The sequence below is a fragment of the Delphinapterus leucas genome, chromosome 2 (assembly GCF_059928025.1).
Source record: "Delphinapterus leucas isolate spDelLeu-1000000601 "Yukka" chromosome 2, BTC_Dleu_Yukka2, whole genome shotgun sequence".
Lineage (NCBI taxonomy): Eukaryota > Metazoa > Chordata > Mammalia > Artiodactyla > Monodontidae > Delphinapterus > Delphinapterus leucas.
This window is the reverse complement of record NC_143130.1, coordinates 173,494,935-173,510,149: the sequence shown is the minus strand read 5'-3', so window position 1 is coordinate 173,510,149 and position 15,215 is coordinate 173,494,935. Positions and strand designations below refer to the sequence as shown.

Below are 15,215 nucleotides of genomic sequence, written 5' to 3'. Positions count from 1 at the left end.
GCTAAAAGACCAACCAGGTATTATCATGACTGTTCATTTAGCTCTTCTGTGTACATCACACAGTTCATTGGGAACAGCAGGGGTTCCGGATTCCTGACCTCAAATTGTGATTCTGCAGGCTGTGGCTCCTCTGACCTCAACAGGAACAGACAGGGCCTTAGGAACCATTTTGATATAATTTCAGCCACCTTTGCTTTCTGAACACTTTGCATGACAAATCAAAGACTTATTTTGGGCCTGTAGCACCTGGAATACAGATGACTTCTTTTTCAAAAGCATAGTTAGGAAGTTTAACAAAAGGTGTGTCGGTGGGAAGCCCACTGTGACTGCATGTGTATCTTAAGAAATGTCTAAATGATCCTTCCTTTTTTTTTTTTTTCTTTTTTTTGCAGTACGCGGGCCTCTCACTGCTGTGGCCTCTCCCGTTGCGGAGCACAGGCTCAGCGGCCGTGGCTCACGGGCCCAGTCGCTCCGCAGCACGCGGGATCCTCCCGGACCGGGGCACGAACCCGCGTCCCCTGCATCGACAGGTGGACTCTCAACCACTGCGCCACCAGGGAAGCCCTAAATGATCCTTCTTTAAATTATAAATTATAGGGTAAGTTACATATTTGTCTTAAGCTCTTAAACATCTGCCAAGGATTTTTACTGGAGAAATTTGAGGGGTGCTATTCACCTTATTAAACCTATACAGTGATGTTTGTCAATTACTTCTCAATAAAACTGGAAAAAAAAAAACTTCAGGGGGCTGGTAGGAGGTGATGGGGTGTTACACAGGGACCACATCGCACACCTTTGCAACCAGTGTTAAGCAGGTTAGGATGTGCACAATACTTCTCCGGCTGGACTGACTCATGCGTCAGCCCCAAAATGTTCTACAAGAGTTAATGAAATAAAGGAAGACAGAAAAACAAAAGCTTTTTGGGGGGTTGGGGGGGGAGAACTAAAATGTTTCGAACATGAAAGTTTTCTTAAGGATCTTAAAGGCACATTCCTCTATCTAGAAAAGTTCAAGACGGAAACCATGACTCTCTTGGCCAGGCAATCTAACAGAATCAACATGTACTTCCAATTGTAACCTTCCCTGGATACACACTGCCCTAGAACTCTCCTGCGTTCAGGCTTAGCAGACCCTTCAGTCGTTCAGAACTCTTTTAAGTTCATATCCGACCCTTATAAGGAAAGTGTGAGGTATCTCTCACATCTGAGAATTATACCGAGAAGGCGCACCATGAACTTCTGTACTGTGCTTTTTATGTCAAGGTCAGAAAAAATATTAAATACAGCAATTTTTTAGTTATTAAACAACCTGTAGTCCAGGTGTTATAAGGTCTTCATTTACATAACTGTGATCACTTTTCACTTGCTTCTAAAAGATACCAGAAGCAGAAAGACAACCTACAGAAAAATAGAAACAGATTTCAGACTACTGTCCCACTTCCTCCCCAGCCCCCCACCCAAGGCGGGATCCGTGCCTTTAATATTCCTTCCTGCCTCCGTACTCCAGGCACAAAGATTATCTTACAGACCAACTCCACTGATAACTCAGACCCTTAAAAAACGGTTGACTTAACCAAGCCAAAAAGAGGAAAGAGTGTTTTGAAGATCCTCTGCAGTGGTTCATAAATAAAACTGTACTTGCTTAATGGAGAAATTTTACAGGTAACTTCATGACGAGTCAAAATTACAAAAATTCAGGAACACTACTCATAAGTTGCAAAATGCTACTGCTATAATAAAACTCACCAATATATGAATAACACATCCTTAGTACAATGAAAATAGTAAGCATTTTATTTGTAAAGTAACACCCAAGTGATAAAGAGAGCTGCCTAAACCATCTGGTCAGCAGTATACTGCACAGAATCACTTCTTCAGTGCGTCTTGTATTCTTTATACCAGTAGAGCTTAATGAATCAGGGGTATATATAGAATAAACTGTGGAACTTTAAAAGACACACACACGCAAAAGTTCACCAATGCAACTATTACAACTAGGAAAAATTATGTAAGCATGAAATAGGACTGAAAAATAACACAGCCAAAGGACAAGCGTTTGATTTTCGTGGTGGTGGTGAGATCATAAATGAATTTTCTCTTTCATTTTGATTTCTGTTAATGTGGTTTGGGCAGTAAATAAGAATTAATAAGTAAAATGGCACTAATTGAATCAGTGTGGTGCTGGCATAAGAACAGACAGACAGATCAATGAAATTGAACTGACAGTCAGAAACAGACCCTGGTATAAGAACTTAATCTGTAATAAAACAGGCAACACAAACCAGGATGGAAAGGGGGTGAGGAAGAGAATTTATTTAACAAATGGTAATGGAGCTACTGGTTAGCTATTTGGAAAAAAATCCACTGTGATCCTTACTTCATGGCATACATACACCACATTAAATTTCATATGGATTAAAAATTCAGAAGCATTAAAACACAAATCCTAGAAAAAGCCCTGGTAAATATTTCTGATATCAGGATGGGAAATATTTTAAAACAGTAGCAGAAATTACAGTGAAAGAGATCAACAGATTAAAGCGATAAGAATTAAATCATCAGCAAAAAATAAACTGGAAAAAGCAACAAACATGACAGAGGTTAAGATCATTACTATACAAACAGTACAAACACACACATCAAAAAGCAAATAGAATGATTTGTTTAAAAATAAAAAATTGCTCAGGTTCACTAGCAATTAAAAAAAATTTACCTTATCAAATTATAAAAATTAGTAGCACTCAAGGTTGACAAAAATGTAAGTTGAGCACTGATTTCTGGGTAAAGTGTTAACTGACGGAGTTTTGCAAAGCAAGTTGATAATGTGCACCAATAACCTTCCATTTTCATAGTCTTTCACCCAATGGTTCCCTTTTGAAAATCTAAGGAAATATTTGTACATGTAGACAAAGACTTATGCCCAATTTTATTCAAGAATATTGTTTCTAATATCCCAATACTGAAAACAACTTAAACCTCCAACATTAGGGAAATGGTCATGAAAGTATCACGAATCCATAAGAAAAAATATTATAGAAACATAAAAACTATATTTATGAAGTATTTGTAATAACATGGAAAGTATTTAATGTTCACTTGAAAGAGCAGAATATAAAGCTTTTATAAAGTATGATATTTAAAGATAAAAATGCATAGAGAAGGCTGGAAAAAAATGTGTCAAAATGTTAACAGTGGTTGTCTGTGGGTGGTAGTAATATGGCTAGTCTGTCTTTTGACACTTTTCTGTATTCTAAATTTTCTACAGTGATCAAGTACTATTAATACACTTTGATGACCAGATGAATATAGTTTTAAAGGATAAACAAGCACACACACACACGCACACAAATACATATAATGTATTTATATTTCCACCACTAATTCATTGCTACGCAACTTAGCTCTTGATATGCACATTTAAGTTAGTAATTCAAAGAAATAATTGGGGTTTTGTTGCCCTGGCCTATTAGTGTTTGATTTGTCTTAAAAGATCACTATTGAAGAACACCCAGAAGATATTTTACATCAGGGCTTAGATGGATATCAAAGATTTACCAGCTGCTGTCTAGAAAATATAGCACACATGTAGCTCCCACTGTCTGAAGGACAGGAGCCTGCACAGGGGTGGGTCCTCAACAGACTAGAAACCCTCAGCTCACTAAGGACCTAAGAAAATAGCAGAGAAGGCAGGACACATGGGGCCAGGAACACATCCATAAGTATGTTGGATTGTGAAGGGAGGATAAAGAAAGGCAAACCCACTGGATGCAGGGATTGGAAAGAAAACAAAAACAACACAAGATAAAAAACAGTAAGTATGGAACTGAAAAAGGCAAGGGAAAAAGCATAACTCTGACTGACAAGGAGGTTATTAAACCACTTCTTTGAAATAAGGGGGGTAAGAAAAACCAGAGTAAGGTAGGGAACAGAACAGCAGAACAAGGGGATGCAGCCAATGAATCAAACTGGCTACTATGGCTATTAGTTTTTCATTTCTGCAGCCCTGCCAATAGAGCAACATTTGAGAAAATGCCAGCACTTATTAAAAACAATATGTGAGGAAATGTTTGTTTTCTTAATATTTAACCAACAGGTTTTGCTATGTTTTTGTGTTTTGAAAAATAAAAAAGGCTAAGGCACATACACAAAAACACACCACACACATTTTATCCTATTTTAAGCATCAATGTGTTTGAAACAGAACTTGAGAGTTGATTTAGATGTTACAAATAAACGTGCGACCATAACACTGATGAGGACTAAAAGCCAACATTCTACAGAAAACAGGAGGAGGCTCTGCCCAAAATCTAGTTCTCTATTCTGTAAAATCACAGAGCCCTAGAACTTCAGGGGGCATTTAAAAGATTAACCTTCAAAGGAAAGTCGGCAGATCTGCTTTACGTTTTTCAGTATCCGACCACTGCAGTGATAAATGCTTCATGTGACAACTAAATACCACATCAGAGAGCCAAAAGGTAAAGTGTGTTGGTTCAGAGTTGCTCAAAATTGGTACAACCCTGACAGTTTCTGACATGTCTACATCCACCTGTACTACTATTTACTTAATATTTTCTTCAAATCAACTTGCTTTTCTAAAAACTGAAATACCTACTTTAGGCTTGTCCTAAGCAACAGAAAAATCACCAGTTTAATGTGCTATTTATATTCTAAATACATACTAAATAAATGCTTACATATTTAAATAAAAGTGTACCTATACACCATCTAAAAACATTGTACAGGCTACAAGGGTAAGGTGTACCACCTCTAGAAAATCCAATCCAATCCCAATTTCTTTAACAAAGTAAATCTTGAAATTGTTCATGTTGAAATTCCAAGCTTTTGTTCCCAAGGCAACTATATAGTCTATATTTTAAAATTTCTAATCACTAAAACTCTAAAGTGCTTCGTTTACTGTACAAATATTATACCATACCAAAAAAAAAAAACTTGGGAGAAAAATAATCTCCTGTGAATGAATAAGCCAAATATATATATATATATATATATATATATATATATATATATATATATTTGACAGTATTTCCTTAAAGGAAGCCAGTCTAAAACAATCTTTGATCTGGCCACCACTTGATAATTGCCTGTTTTCTTACCATACAGCTTGCATACTTACATAATTCTCATGTAATCTTTCAAATACATGTATTTCATCTCTCACAGATAAACTTACTACTCCATTTTTTCTTTCATAATCTTTTCTCTTCTTTGTACCTCTCATTTCCTAGAGCAGGTGCTTAACAAATGCTTGTGGAACTGAGCAAAATCAACAAAACAAATCTTATGCCCACAACAAATTTGTAACAAGCAAAAAGAGACCTTTATTTTAATTTGTGTATTTCCTTAAAAGTAAGGACTTTGCCAAACATTTTATACACTCTAGGAAATATACAACGATTAGAAAAGTGCATGTCATAGTAATATTTCTTATATGTACCCCAGAACCTCAAACACACAGTATGGGACAGCTTAAAGGGTATAACCTTAATACTGTGAAATTTTATAAATTAGGCTTTAGTAAATTCTACAAAGTATTTAATAAAAAAAAGTCTGCTTTTCAAAGACATAGGTACTTCATTGTTTCCCCCACTCCACAAGACTCACATGAAAATAAAACACTTAATACAGAAAAAGAGGAAAAAGTCAAATGAAAGGAGGAAAGAGTCAAATGAAAGGAAGAAAAGAAAAACTGGTTCACAGTATTTGATTTACTTCTGGACTCTCTTCCTGGTTTTCGAACCTTGAAGAGAAAACAAAGAGATTTAAATCACTAGTCATTAACTTACAAAAGCAAAAGAACAGAAATATAAGTATTTCCATATATGGTTATTAATATTTAAAAATCTAATTGACTATGATGATTTGTGGAGACGAAACTGATACACAAGTTATAACTGTTAATACCCTAAAAATCTTAGGAAATTGTGTTAATTTTTTAGTGTGTCAAAAAATATGCTAACAAAGCCGACCTTCTAGTTTGAAGTTATACAGAATGCATCCACTGGTAAAAACATACCCCATTTACACTGGTCCTGAACTATTTCTCCCCCAAATTTTTATTGTACAATTAAAAACATTAACTCCTAATGTAAACTATAGCAACAAGATAGGTATTCCATAAGCAACAAGGACCTACTGTATAGCACAGGGAAGTCTGCTCAATATTATGGTAAAAATATTTGAAAAATAATAGATATCTGTATATGTATATATACAGATCACTTTTCTGTACACCTGAAACTAACACAACATTGTTAATCAATTACACTCCAATATAAAATAAAAAGTTAAAACAAAAAAAGATAGGTATTCCTTGGGGGGATATGCATATTACGAAAAGCAAGACATTTTTTCCAAATGTGTTGCTTTTTAAAGCCTGATCCCTCTACTCTTTAGGCAGAAGAGCACCGGGCTAATCCAAAATGCAAAGTCTTGTCCACTAGGAATTAAACAGATCCCAACTGAGTCGCCCTCTAGAAAAGTATCACATCTGATACTGGCCTAAGTGCCTTATGACAGTTCCTCTCCAACTATTCCTGTGCTGGAAGAATGCAGTGCTTCTCTACCGGGAGCATGTGGATCCGCCTCCCCAAGGAGACTTTGTCTCCCACCCCAGGCCACCTCCACCGCGAGCACAGCAGAGTCAGAAGGACAAGCTTAGGCCCGATCACAACTGCCTGTGCTGGCAAGAGGAGTGTGCCTTCCATGGCCTCGGGCTTCCCTCTGCCAGGAGAGAGCGATGGTACCAGGGTGAGGGCAGCGTGGGGCCCACGATCAATCAATAAACACACTGAACAGCAAAGAGATCAGTACTTCTCTTCTGAAACATACAAAACATTCTTTGAATCTAGGACAAAATATCTACCACACATGTCTAATCATAAACAGTTTCTAAAGGCTTTCTGACTACAGGTCTATTTAGGTACTTAATTGGAAGATCAGTTTGTTTGTTATTTTTCCAAGTTCTAGCTTTTATTCAATTGCCATATATTTCAATTCATGCAAACTTCAAAGTTATATGAGTATCTTCTTTTCTCTGCCACTCATAGTGCATGGCCTACGCTACGGTGGGTTTAAACTTTTGAGTTTTTTCTTCAATTTTTGTGATATAGCCTTCTTTTAAAAATATCCCATGGTAGATTTTTAGGTTTTTACTTCAACAATTTTGAAATTAATTTTCCATAGAAAACTGAGAATGCTGTGATTGTCTGAAATTGGAATAACAGGATATCACAAGATCAAGGTCCACAATCAATACTATAGTACATCTCCCTTTCAATAAAATTCGAATCTATAGTCACATTAAAAAGGACACTAGGGCTTCCCTGGTGGCGCAGTGGTTGAGAGTCCGCCTGCCGATGCAGGGGACACGGGTTTGTGCCCCGGTCCGGGAAGATCCCACATGCCGCGCAGCGGCTGGGACCGTGAGCCACGGCCGCTAAGCCTGCGCGTCCGGAGCCTGTGCTCCGCAACGGGAAAGGCCACAGCAGTGAGAGGCCCGCGTACCACAAAAAAAAAAAAAGGACACTAAAGTCAACGATTATCGCTATATTCTCATTAATGTCCTAATTTGACATTTTACTCTTAGATTAAATTCCGTTACTGCTTATCCCCATTCAATCTAGATTTAAAGTTTTTCACTGCAACTAAGAATGCCATCACCACCTGCAACTTATTATATAATCATATTATGCAACTTAGGGACTTTATCAGTTCAGTATTTTTCCTAATAATCAATTCTGACTGTTGCAGAAAAAAATCTATTTCTCCTCCCGTCCCATATATACTCATTTTCATAATACTTTACTAGTAAATATATACTCATTTTCATAATACTTTACTAGTGGTAAAAGGCCCAATCATAAGACTAATGTGTAAAACTTAATATTTGAAAAATAAAATATACAAGGTTGGGATACTCTTCTATGATTTTATAATGCAGAAGGAAAAAAACAAGTGGGAAATTTCTTTGTAGGGTGCCTTAAAAATATCTCTTTCTTGACTAGACCGTAACTATTCAAGGGGTAAACATAAGTCATGCTTTCCTCAAAGAATCCTCAAGAGTGGTCCAAACTCCAAGGTACTTCAAAAACAACACCAAGAGTAGGCTGTTGAGTTCTGTCTGTTGTATGAACGGTAGGGACAAAGTATACTGGCCATAAATATCATGGCTGTATTAACTAATTTTTAGTACAGTTCTGAAATACTGGCCTGGTTTTGAAATGCCAGAATATGTGTAGTTTTTAAAGGTTTATCATTTTGTGGGGAAAAAATTACTTGGAGCAAATTACCAAATTTTCTCAATTGGTAAAAATCATGCCTTGCATAAAACTACAAGGATTAGAGGCCTCTGTTCTTCTTGAAAACGACCCCGTCACCCCTCTCTTTCTTTGAGAAAACCTACACAAGACACATTAGAAAGCTTTCAGAATGTGTTCTTACACAATAGACGCCCAGCTAGTCAAAATGAGTTTAGGTGTATCGAGAAGATTATACACGTTTTTTAAATGGTCTAAATAGATATTAAAGGAAAGTTGCTCCCATTTTGCTAGGCACAGCATTCTGAGAGATCACACAGTGAGAAAAATCTCTTACCATATGTAAACCATAAATCGTGTTTGAAAATAAAATTGTAATGAAGAAACTGACATTTCTAAAGCAGCTGTTAGAGGTGACCATTCTTGAAACATGTTTCTGACGCAAAATCTTAAAGCTCTAAAACACAGAATTCACCGAATTATATTTCTTTTAAAAACTTCAAATGTAATAATGTGCCTTCTCATTCAGGTTACTTTAAACTGATGAACACAAAAACATACATTTTCATGAACCCTTGGATTGCTTTAGTTTTCTTTGCTAGAAGCAATAACATTTTACTATCTCAGGTAATATTTCTCTCATTTATGAATATTTAGATAGTAAAATACCTTAACTAGCCTTATACTTTAGGGGGGGAAAAAGAATTACAATTGGAACAGTATTTAATTAAAGCAATTTAGAGTTTATATGAATAAAAGAGAATTTGATTATTTTTTATCTTCATTTTTTAATATCAAAAAGAAATCTGGATTATTCTCCTTAAATTAGTGATGGGGTCTACTCTCTTCTTTTGTCGTTAATAAATAAAACAAAAATACTAATATATTTTCTCACAGTAAAAACCATCAGTATAAGGACCTTAAATTAAAATTTTAGGTATAAGAAACATTTTTCGTAATTACAGTCAAATTTAAAATCACGTATGTATCAAAACAAATACCTCTGATGCTCACTAAGCAAAGTTCGGATAACAAATGACCTCCAGGCGTGAGGAGACGCATGAGTCTCCCCTATGCACAGCTGGGAACTGGCTTTGGTCTAAATGGGTATCAACCTTACTATAACAACGTAAGCCCTTTCCTAAACTAAAATCTCCCGTTTTAAAATGTAAGGGATTTTTTTGAGTAAGAATATTACTCTATCTTCATAAACGCTCCTTAACTTTGCTCCCACTCACTGCCACAGCCGCTGCTGCCGCCTCTGGCTGAGACATGCTTTGATGTGCTGCTCCTTGGGATTCCTCACCTCCTCGTAACAGAATGAACAAGACAGGGGAGGAAGGGGAAAAAAAACAAAAACAGGAGGGAATGGAAGATGGCAGCAGAAAAGTAAGAGGGACTATTTCAAAACCTTTAGCTTCCAGAGTGACGTTATACACTCGCTCTTCAGCTATCCCAAGGATTCTCTTGGGTAAATTCAGATAAACCTAAGGGCGTACTATCCATAATATATAATGAAGAAAATGTTAATAAAATCAGGGTGAAGATGATTCTCTTTGAAAGTCAATTTTTGCCTTCCGCAAACATGCATGGCTATCACTGTCAAAGGGAAGGTAAAAATACATCACTGGCCTAACTCTACTGGGCACTTACACGTTGATGAAATTTTTACCACAAATAAGCCTCTTCTATTAGAAATCAAAAATATTTCAGGACCAATAAAGTAATAAATAAATAAAAGGCAGACAGATAGAAGAGATATGTGGCAGGGGGTGGAAGTGGTACTGTAGCCAGCTCTGAATCTCTCCTCACTGAGGCAAGTAAACCATCTCTCATGAAACCTGGAACACATTTTCCCATCTTCTGAGCCCCACAGGTGTGCCTACACACCACAGACTGGCCATTTATTAACCAGACCAAAGTCCAACCTAGTCTTGCCCTTTGCAGATGCTGCCTTTGCTAATGTCACTTCTGGAACTACTCCATACTAAAAGTGCCTTCAGCACCAGTACATGAGCCATTGAAGAAATGACTTTATACCTTGCTTTTTGCTTCAAGACCTTTGGGAAGTGATGATTCGAGGCTTTAATTCCTTGCATCCCAACTTGCTGAGAGAAAAGAAGAGTTGGCGGACTCTGCAGTAAGCCACGTACTAACCACCTGACTCCTGACATTCCCTCTCACGCCCAGAGTTCGGTGGTAAGTGTGGAGAACCGGAGAGATAGTAGCCTGAGAGGTAAGAGTTCTGGTCTCTACGTCTAACCCTTTCACAACAGTTCTGTCATTTAAATGCTCTGTGTCTTGGGCTCCGTATCTGCAAAATGAGAGTAACTCCTGGTCTCAACTTCATGATTATTATAGACATGATTATAGTAAATAACACAATGTGAACAAAGGACATTGCGATACATACTGTATAAATATAAGATCTTCTTCTACATTTTTTAAATTATAAAATGAGAATGTTATGACCCAAATAGTTAACCCCTTATTCAGTGGGAGGAAATGAAATTTGTGTTTATTATATATAAGAAAAGAGCTAAGAGGCAAGACTGTTCAACTTACGGGTTTGTGTGGCCTCTTCTGTCTGTGTATCTGAGCATTCCATATCTTCAACACCAGGTTGTGTGCTCTGCTCTCTTTCTTTCTTTCTCTTCTTACATATAAAAATTAAACAAAAAAAAAAAAAAAGAAAAAGATGTGGCATGATGGTCAATTAAGAAAATATACAGGGCTTCCCAGGTGGCGCAGTGGTTGAGAGTCCGTCTGCCGATGTAGGGGACATGGGTTCGTGTCCCAGTCTGGGTAGATCCCACGTGCCGCTGAGTGGTTGGGCCCGTGAGCCATGGCCACTGAGCCTGCACGTCCGGAGCCTGTGCTCCGCAAAGGGAGAGGCCACAACAGTGAGAGGCCCGTGTACCACAAAAAAAAAAAAAAAAAACAAACTTATCAGATATTAGCATATATATATGAATCTATACAGGTGTGGGTATGTCAAAACATACAGGAAGAATACATACAACTTCCTGGTGGGGGTCACCTAAGGAAAGGGGCGGGGGGTGAAAGAAAAGGGGATTAAGGGAAACTTCAACTATACAGTTAGTCTGGAAGTGGGTATATTTCTTATATCCACCTCTAACTTTTTACGCCTCATATAATTTATTATTGAAAGCCATGTTTTAACCATCAGGACTGATCATACAGAAACTCTCTTTGAAAGCTGATACTTGCTCAGGCCAATGATACTTATTTTCCCCATTTTACGCTGCATGTGTGGGGTGGGGTAAATGTACTTGATAAATAGGAAAATATGTGCCTGGCCCATGTACCGCATCAGTGGTTATACCCTCTAAACTGATGGGGAAATTCTGTGGATCAATAATGGCAAACTTCCAATAAATGTTTTATAATTTAAAGTTTAAGAGGGCCATAAACCTTACTGTAAAAGAAGAGTCTTAAAAGTACAAAGCTCTCCTAAAATCTCAAAAACAGGTTGGATTTTCCACCACTCTCTCAGGCCTTTCCTATTTTCTACATATTTTTCTAGTTGAGTGTTACTTAGGAGTTAATGCCTACGTTCTGTCACCATCCATTCTTCCCAAGTGTTCATACAATTTCTTTTTCTTACTTTCTATCACTACATTTCCTAACTAGCTAAGTCCTGTGTAAAGTTTTAAAATACTTAACATCTCTATACATAGGTATAACTATAGAAGGACATTAGTAAGGAATTGAAAACTTTGCACTTTTCATACAACTTTATCCCATGTAATCTCAAATTTAAATGTGTTAAAATCTACATCAGAATTCATTACTTCTCTAGGTTGCCTAAAATAAGTCTGTAGCATTTAGGAAATCATCTGATACTTCCCAAATTTCACAGATTCATGACACATCAGAATGTCCTCATTTATATTTTCCTAACAATATTAAGTTAAACTTTGCCTAAGAATTTTCCTCACTTCAGGCCATTTTGTGTACAGCTATAAAAGGTATAATGTCTGCTGACAGGACATTGTTCTTTTGCCTAATGGCAACCATGGGTTCTGTTCCAAAGAGAACTACATGGGAAAGCACAACTCTACTCAAGCCTCGTTATGTTAAAACCTCTGAATGGTCAGAACTGTTATTATCTATGTATTACAGTTAATCCCACTGTTTCAAAATATTCTTAACGGTGGCTGTGGAAAGATTAAACCTCAGAGATTCCCATCATGGTCCTGAAGAAAACGCTTCACATATATAAACATAACATCTTGACTAAACCTTAAAAAACTTTCAAAGGCATTCATTTAGCAGATTTGTACATGGAGGTATTACTTCTCAAAAATAGCTGGAAGAGTGGCTGTAACTTCATATAACTGATGAGAGAAGGGGAGTGCCTTACATCTTTCTTTTCCAAAGTGTTGCTTCATGATTACTATCTAAACCCTGCTGGGCTGAACAGATTGGTTCGATAATTACATACAATAACTGCAGTGGGCAGGTAACCCTCAGCTGGCACAGGGCAGCTCCCCTGTGAGGACTTCCATATGCAAACTGCACTGATGGAGTGCATTAGGTACATCTTTCCTGCCGGTGCACAGGCCTGATTAACGCCAGCCAAGACTCCAAGGTTAGCATGTCAGCAGATTTGTGATGCATTAGGCAGGAATAAACACAGACACTTTTGTTCGTTCGGACCAAAATTAAGGAGGAATATTTCAGTACTATATTACTTTCCATACAGGAGAGAATGCATTTTCCAGCTTTAGGAGGGCAGATTTTTAAATGCTCATTATAAAGGGAGCTATCCAATATGTTCTACCTAAGAACCTAGTGCATTCATCTTGTTTTCAAGCTTATTTAATAAAAAGGAGCTTTCTTAATCTCCGTGCAGGTAAATTACATAGGAATGAAAATCAGACAGTATTCAACCAACAAAAGAAACACCTGTATTTCAGCAGTATGTACTGGGGAAAGCACTGAATTTCATTAATCCACACTTCAACTGGGTATCTCTTGCCCAACTTTTCTGACAATGTATATATCAATAGTTTGGATAGAAAGGACCAACAGTCTACAGACTAAGACCAATTAACAACAACCTTCAAGTTAAAGAATATCTAAGTCTGTTATTCATTGCATAAGGCGATGAGTGAAATTCCAAACAATTCGCTGCCACCTTCTTTCTACTGATGTCACCAAATGCTCCATTTTGTTATTTGACAACTTTTTAGGCTTCAAATAGTACATAGTTTGGTTCTCTTTAAACAGAAAATGGCTTCACAAAGTGCATTAATCTCTGATTTTGTCATATGCCATACCAGGTCTCACAGGTGCCTTTATTTACATTTATAAATGAAATCAAAATATTGCATGACACACAAGAATAATTCATAAAGTTAGGACAGAGTTTTCTTTTAATTCAGCATGGCTAAAATATCTTTAAAAACTAGGTTTATTTTAAAGGGCATTAGTGTATATATTACACATTGTATTTTTGCAGTGCTCAGACTGCTAGGCTAAAACTTAGTTAAATTAGCAGCTCCTCACTTCCAAGTTAGAAACAGGAAGACAAATCAGCGAGATACATCGGACTGATAATTTACTAACCATCTAAACACTGACTAGAGATTAGTTATAGACTTAAAGCTGTTTTAATGGAAAAAAGAATAAAAGTCTTCAGAGACAAAAACCAAAGACAATTCTTCACATCCCAACTCAAACATCCAAAGATACCCTCTAAATGCTTTCAACAGCATCTAAGAGAAGCCAATCAGATTCATGCTTGCATCAAAGGAGATGGGTACTGAAGAACTGCTGTTGGTTTTTTTCCCCTTATTACAAAAGTCATGAATGTTCATTATAGAAACTTAGAAGGTACAGCCTAAAATGTTTAAATGGTACTGCACGTGTGTGTGTCAAAGAACAAAGAACTCTAAACACAAACATGAGACTGCAATACGCAGTTAATCTTATTGGACTCATCTGATTAAGGCCACTGAAATCATCATGCAAATGTATACCCTTTAAAAATTACTAATACATTCCTTAATAGTAAGCAAAAATAGAATATTTGTTACTCAGTGCTAACTAAAAAGAAAAAGGACATATCTTCTATGAAGGTAAAGAAACGTATGTGCTACACCACAATATTTACAAAACCAGTGGATTTTAGCTAAACTTCCCTATCTAGACAGAAAAAACTGAGGCTGGGGACAAAAGAAAGCTGGGAGAAGCTGCTCAGTGTTTCTAACTGGTGGTGGTGAGAAGACAAGAGCTAAGGGCTCTTGGTTCTTATTAGAACTTCTTTCCACAGAACCACGCTGCCCCCCACGGGACTTTTCGGTGTGAAGTGGCAGTTTCCAGCCGTGGTGCTTTCGTTGTAACGGATCCCTTCCTAGAGAGCTAGCGCACACATACATACATGTGTACTTGGCAAGCCCAGGGTCACACTCTACTTTTCTTCTCTCCCACCCTGGACACTCCTGGAGGGCAAGGACTGGGGTTTTCCCCACATGCTATTATGTACCTTACACATACACAAATATCTAGGGGTCTGCACCTACTGAGCAACTAGTCCACTACTACTGTAGTAATAAAGAGATGACGTGTTTTACCAAAAGCCCCTCAAAAACTGTGTAATGTTTAAATGGACATTAAGTAATTACAGAAATGTTTTGAGAAAAAGCAGGAAAAGATCAGACACAACTGAAAAGAGAACAGATGAAAAGATGGGAAGTGGGTCAGGGAGTGAGTAAGTGACTTAAATGAGAGATGAATTTGAAGAATGGTCTAAAAAACTGTTACGATACACTGAAGTGATTTATTATTTTAAACAAGTTTCCATGGTAAAGGCTGCGATAAGAATAACGCACACTACAATTTCCTTCCACAGTAACCCTGATTCTATCGGAACAGAGGTAGGAATCCCATCATGTATTTTCTAAGCACCTA

The 15,215-nt window shown here is 37.2% G+C and overlaps 1 protein-coding gene across 2 annotated transcripts in view; it reads right to left on the bottom strand.

The window, feature by feature from the left end:
• Positions 1 to 5,620: 5,620 nt before the first annotated feature.
• Positions 5,621 to 15,215, bottom strand: part of VRK1 (VRK serine/threonine kinase 1) — a 53,228-nt gene continuing 43,633 nt past the window's right edge. Inside the window, exons 12-13 of one of the 2 annotated variants that reach the window (XM_089908186.1) lie at positions 10,842 to 10,929; positions 5,621 to 5,758 (exon numbers count right to left, since the gene is read on the bottom strand). In XM_089908186.1, coding sequence (XP_089764312.1) covers positions 5,727 to 5,758; positions 10,842 to 10,929 — 120 coding nt within the window. In that variant the 3' untranslated portion in view covers positions 5,621 to 5,726. Of the gene's footprint in view, positions 5,759 to 10,841; positions 10,933 to 15,215 lie in introns of both variants that reach the window. The other variant, XM_022576138.3, reaches the window with a different exon arrangement.